General features: G+C 40.0%; 1 protein-coding gene across 1 annotated transcript; it reads left to right on the forward strand.

The window, feature by feature from the left end:
• Positions 1-3923: 3923 nt before the first annotated feature.
• On the forward strand, positions 3924-5195 carry LOC127114961 (uncharacterized). Its single transcript, XM_051046692.1, has 3 exons — positions 3924-4279; positions 4391-4579; positions 4691-5195. Exons 1-3 carry the CDS (start codon positions 3924-3926, stop codon positions 5193-5195), a joined length of 1050 nt encoding a protein of 349 aa, XP_050902649.1.
• The last annotated feature ends 336 nt before the right edge of the window (positions 5196-5531 follow it).

Here is a 5531-nt window from a genome sequence, read left to right on the forward strand (position 1 = left end):
TTTGTCCCCAATCAGGAAAAGACCTTTGAATAAGGCAATTGGCAGATACAAGAGATGTGCAATCCATCTCCTGCTATTCTTGTTGAGTCATCCCTTTGCTCACACAACTGGTGTTGATGCATTGCGGATAGTAACCCAAGATCCTTGTACAGTTGTACAGTTGAGTCAGTGTCATAAGTGTAGAAGGGTTCCCACTTTCTGAACCCACACTTCATTGTCTTAAGCTCTCCCAGGCCAGGGATAAGAGCTGTGAGGCACACCCCTCACTTCCTATTTCATCTGCTTCACCCTAACTCTCAATGTTAGGGTTAAGAGCTAACATCACCTGATACAGTTGGTTTGCTTTTGCAGCCTAACCCTTTGTTCGAGCCCACTTTATCTGTATATATTGTGTGCTAATTGTGGATGTTTGCTTTGTGTTGGTTATGCTTGCATGCTTTGCTTTGCCTGTTTAGGATTAGCTTGCTGCCTGAGCAAGTTAGATAGCAACCTTAATTTAGGGATGATATGCATGATAACATCTAGGCTCGAGTCATAGTCTCCCTAGTTGTGTCTCCCTCTGTATCTGGTTAGGCTAGTCTTTCTCCCCTGTTCAGGGGAACTACGTTGCCCTGATCCTCATACCAGATGAGGTACGTAGGCAGGAGGTCGTACGAGATCTCTCTGGGCACCCTTTTCTTTTTTGTGTGTGTTTGCTTGACAGTTGCTAAGCTCGAGTTCCCGACTCCTTAGTAGCTTGTTGCTTGTTTCTTCTTGTGTGTGTTAGGAGACGGATGTAAGCCCAGCCATTGGCATTCCGTATCCTCTTGTTGTGTGCTTGGAGTCCGGTATAAGTCCATCAAGTGGCATCTGGTTTCCAGTGTGGGTTTGTTTGGTTCGGAAGCTGATGTAAGTCCAGCGATTGGCGTTCGGGTTCCATGTTTGCCTGCTTGTGTGTTTGTTTTGTTTCGGCGTGCGTGAGCCGAACTACGGTAGCTCTGATTCTCATTCCAGATGAGATACGTAGGCATAGGATGCGATATCCTAGCGAGCCCTCTCCCCTCTTCTCCCACCTGTGTTATGTGTGTGTGTGATGTTTGTTTTAGCAACCTTTTCCTATCTGTCTGAGCGTGGATCCTGTCGAGTACGACGGATGCGTAGGGGTGCTAATACCTTCCCTTCGCATAACCGACTCCCGATCCCATTCTCTTTGGTCGCGAGACCATGTCTTTTCCAGGTTTACTTCGAGCGTTTCCTTTCCCTCTTTTGGGATAAATAACGCACGGTGGCGGCTCTGTTTGTTTTTGTTTTAGCCCGCCGGTTGTTTTTCGCGGATGCGACAACTTCCTGTCGAGTTGGTTGTTGTTCTAATCTTTCCCCCATAACCCTTTCGCCAGACGCTTGTCTAAGTGGTCGAACCTGATTTATAGTTGGTTCTTCTTCCTGGATTATAACCTGGTTTGGTCTGCGTCAAACAGAGGACTGTGGGGCGCCTAGGAAATCTGCTATGCGTCCCATCTGCGCTGACAGTTGTTGGTATGTTTGGGCATTATCATTGTTAGTCCTATTTACATTCGGTATTAGGGGAGAAAAAATGGTATTCATTTCTCTGGCCAGAACTCCTACCATATCATGGTTACTGGCATCCATTTGTTGTCTAAAGGCTGCCTGGTTATTCGTTGTAAGGGTAAGTAATAGGGTGGAGACTCCTTGTGATTGGGTATTTCGACCTACATGGTTCATGCCAGAACCAGAATTTTGAATTGGCGAAATAACCGTATTATGGGGTTGAGTATATATGGAAGAATTATTTTGAAGTCGTGCCATGGCAGTAGATGGCATTCCATATGGGTTTTCTCTCAAAAGCCTAAAATTCTCAAATCCTGGTGGCCTAGGGGTTGAATTTGCAGAAATGTCTGCTACACTTGACATAATAGGCATTATTGTCGAATTATTTAAGGTCATGGATCCAGATGTTGGTATGGCCTGTGTACCAGGGATCTCAGTGGATGCATCAATCGAACTTGCTCCGATTGTGCCTGTTCCCTAGGGAGGAAATTGTTCCCCTTGACTGGTTGTATTAACCATCTTTTTCGTGTTCTTTCTTTTGGTTATAGGTTGCGAATTGTTGGCTATCTTACCACTTCTAAGGTTCATGCAACACTATGATTTTTTAACTCAAAAGAATAACAACAATTTTGTACTGTAAAAGTAAAGCAAACTATTAAAATTAACAGCTCTTTTGACACAGTCCCACCGGACGTGCCAATTTGTTTACCAGTAATTTCTGACAAACAACCGCTAGTCCTCCAATATTATTAATCTTGGTAACTTACAGGATCGACTAGATTGGTCGTAGGACATGTGTCTCAAGAACTAATGTTATGGTAGTTTGATTCATGATTAAGTTTGTTTCTGGTTTATGAATGGTACAAAGCAAAAAGTGTTTCGACAATAACCCTAAACAAATCCTAATGGCTTATGACTCTAAAGATAAAGGACAAATAGCTGTAATTTTGTAAAAAATGGCTTTTTTAAGATAACAAAAGTAATTGACAAAGGTAAAGGTGAATAACTTGAAGTAAAAAGCTTTAAGTTTGAAAAGGTACTGGAAATGAATGTTTGGAGAAATGTAAATGCAAAGGTAAAAGTAATGATGAAATACTGAAAATAAGGGCAATTCGATAGAAGAAAAGACAGTAAATGGTTTTAATTTAAGTAGTTTATATTAAACAGATAACATGAAATGCAATCATGGTATTCTTCATACATACATTTTCAGCAAAGACTTGTTTCTCTCGCCCCGACACTTTGAGTATTTTTAGTGAATTTTGTATATCAGTTTGAACACACTAAATCTGAAAACTAAGACTCCTATTTATAACAATTCGACCCTAACGGTCTCTACACAGATGATTGCCACGTTCGACTTTTTCAAACGTTGTGTGTCTCAGATGCTTCCACGCGTTGGCCTGACGAAACTGCTCCGTTTTGAACTTCAAATCTTTCCCGCTTGAAGGTTCGAATCTATCAAACGCCTACGTCGAAGAGAACTTGTAGAGACCAAAAAATCTTCTAAGTCTCAAGCTTCGACAAGAAAGGTCCTTTCTCCCAAGAAAAGGATTTAATAAATAGCTTCAACACAGCCATTTTTATTTATTCTTCAAAACATAACATTTTCAAAGAACTTTACCTAATTGTCGAAATCTCCAGCTAACAGCTACCTCCTTTATTTTCTCTCTCAACCTTGCTCTCAGTCACTCTCATCTCTCTATCTTCTCTTTGCAGTTCATACCTCAAATCTCCAAAATGTCTCAACCTTCTGTCTCAACTCCTAGCAAGCACACCAAGGAACAATCTAACCCTAAAAATGTTGATACTGAGATAGATCCCTCTGATGTCATTACTGATGTTGTTCCCCTCTCGATGGTTCATGTCCATGCAACCCCTATAAGGAAGGCTAGAACATCTTCTTCGAGGAAAGGCAAGCCCTCTAAAGTAAGTACCTTTTCCTCTCCATCCATGACTGCTAGAAATGTAAAAACTCTTGAACCCTCTACTGTTGTAAAGAAACCCCATTCTATGACTAGTCTGTATCTTGATCCCATTAGTGTTGAACCTAATTTTGGTGTTTCTGAAGAATGTCATGTTATGCCAAATGTTATGGAAGATGTTGAAGCCTATGAAACCAATAATAGACCTATGTATGTTACTACTTTAAGTAAATCCAGCATGATCGTTGCGGACAGAGACGACGTGGATAAGAATATTCGTGTGTTGATCTCTCAAGTGTTGGGTATTGAACCCAAGACTAATGTCGTTTCGGATGTCTCCACATTCTTGGCCCAACTTGATAACACAATTGAAACCCCCTGGATAAATCTGATGCCAATGTGTCTACTTTGTCTCCTAAAAAATCGAAAGACAAAGAGGGGTCTGAAGGGATGACTAGTGATCTAGCATACAAAGATGAAAACTCTATTGAGGAAAAGGATCAATCCAATGACATAGTAAATATAAAGGATCTGGACTCTGATGATGTACCCATCGGTCAAAGACTGGCTCCAGGAATAGCTAAAGGATTGAAAAATAGAAAAGGTCAAGCTATTGAATCCTCCAGCACACCCTCCAAATCTCCCAGGAAAAGAGCTAGTGTTGGCCCTACAAAAAGATGGAGAAAGGTAGTTACTCCTGTTTCTATGAAGAAATCTCTTAAGAGGAAGGAAGTTCCTTCTGAGTCTAGTGATTCTGACCATGATGCCGAACACAATGTTCAAGACATCGTTTCTACTGCCAGAAAGTAAGCATCTGGGAAGAAGATTCCAGCAAATATTCCTGAAGTTCCAATTGACAACATTTCCTTTCACTCTGTGGAGAATGTCGAAAAATGGAAATTTGTTTATCAAAGAAGATTAGCACTGGAAAGGGAATTGGGAAAAAATGCTTTTGAATGCAAAGAGGTGATAAGTCTGATTCAAGAGGATGGATTAATGAAAACTCCGACTGGATTTGGCAAGTGTTATGAAATACTTGTTAAAGAGTTTATTGTGAACATCTCTAAGGAATGTGATAACAAGAGGAGCAAGGAGTTTAGAAAAGTGTATGTCAGAGGAAGATGTGTGGATTTTTCTCCTGAAATAATAAATAGGTTATTGGGCAGAAATTAAGAAGAACAAGTTGAAGTGGAAGTCTCTGACAATGTTATTTGCAGAGAGATTATTACTAAACAAGTAAAGGAATGGACAAGGAAAGGGAAGTTGTCTGCAACTTCCTTAAGTGTGAAGTATGTTATACTTCATAAAATTGGAGTTGCCAATTGGGTTCCAACCAATCATATTTCCAGCATTGCTACAAGATTAGGCAAGTTTATTTATATTGTAGGGACCAAGTCAAGTTTTGATTTTGGATCCTATGTCTTTGATAAAATTATGAAGCATGTTGCCTCTTATGCTGTGAAGATGCTAAATGTTTTTTCCTCATTAATCTGTGGTGTTATTATGAGTCAACACCCAAGTATCTTAATCAATTTTAATAGTGTCTACAAAAGAGACCATCCTCTCTCATTGCATTATAGGTTGTTCACTAGGAAACATGTTCCAGATATTGTCATGACATCTGGACAAACATCTTCTAGGCCTACTACTAGAACATGCATCCTTGTTGAGCTAAAAGATACATGCAAGACCTTGAATGAAACTATCAAAAGTTCTACTTAGAGGAAAAGAAAGCTTGAAATTTTGATAAAGGCCTTAAGTGAAGAAGAAGGAATTTCGAAAGGTGATGGAACAGGTGAATAAGATGCAAATGAAGAAGGTTCTGATGCAAGTGATGATGAAGAAACTACCAACAGTGATGAGGACTGAAGCTCTTTGGTTCTTCTGTTTTTTTTATGGGTTATGCCCTGAATATTTTTGCACTTTAAAGTGCTACTGGTTGTGTTTGGTTTATAATCTACCTTTTGACTAATCTGCTAACTCGGATGTTAGATTATGATTGTCAACTTTTTGGCTAAAAAGGGGGAGTAGATAGCTTGTGTGATTGTGATTGATTAG

This window comes from Lathyrus oleraceus, chromosome 1 (genome assembly GCF_024323335.1).
Source record: "Lathyrus oleraceus cultivar Zhongwan6 chromosome 1, CAAS_Psat_ZW6_1.0, whole genome shotgun sequence".
In the NCBI taxonomy this organism is placed as follows: Eukaryota; Viridiplantae; Streptophyta; class Magnoliopsida; order Fabales; family Fabaceae; genus Lathyrus; species Lathyrus oleraceus.

Bases quoted from the DNA above. Each gene is read 5' to 3' on its own strand.
- LOC127114961 (XM_051046692.1), top strand. From the start codon at position 3,924: ATGACTAGTGATCTAGCATACAAAGATGAAAACTCTATTGAGGAAAAG. The intron at 4,280-4,390 runs GTAAGCATCTGG...TTATCAAAGAAG, and splicing joins ATCGTTTCTACTGCCAGAAA to ATTAGCACTGGAAAGGGAAT. The intron at 4,580-4,690 runs GTATGTCAGAGG...TGTTATTTGCAG, and splicing joins AGCAAGGAGTTTAGAAAAGT to AGAGATTATTACTAAACAAG.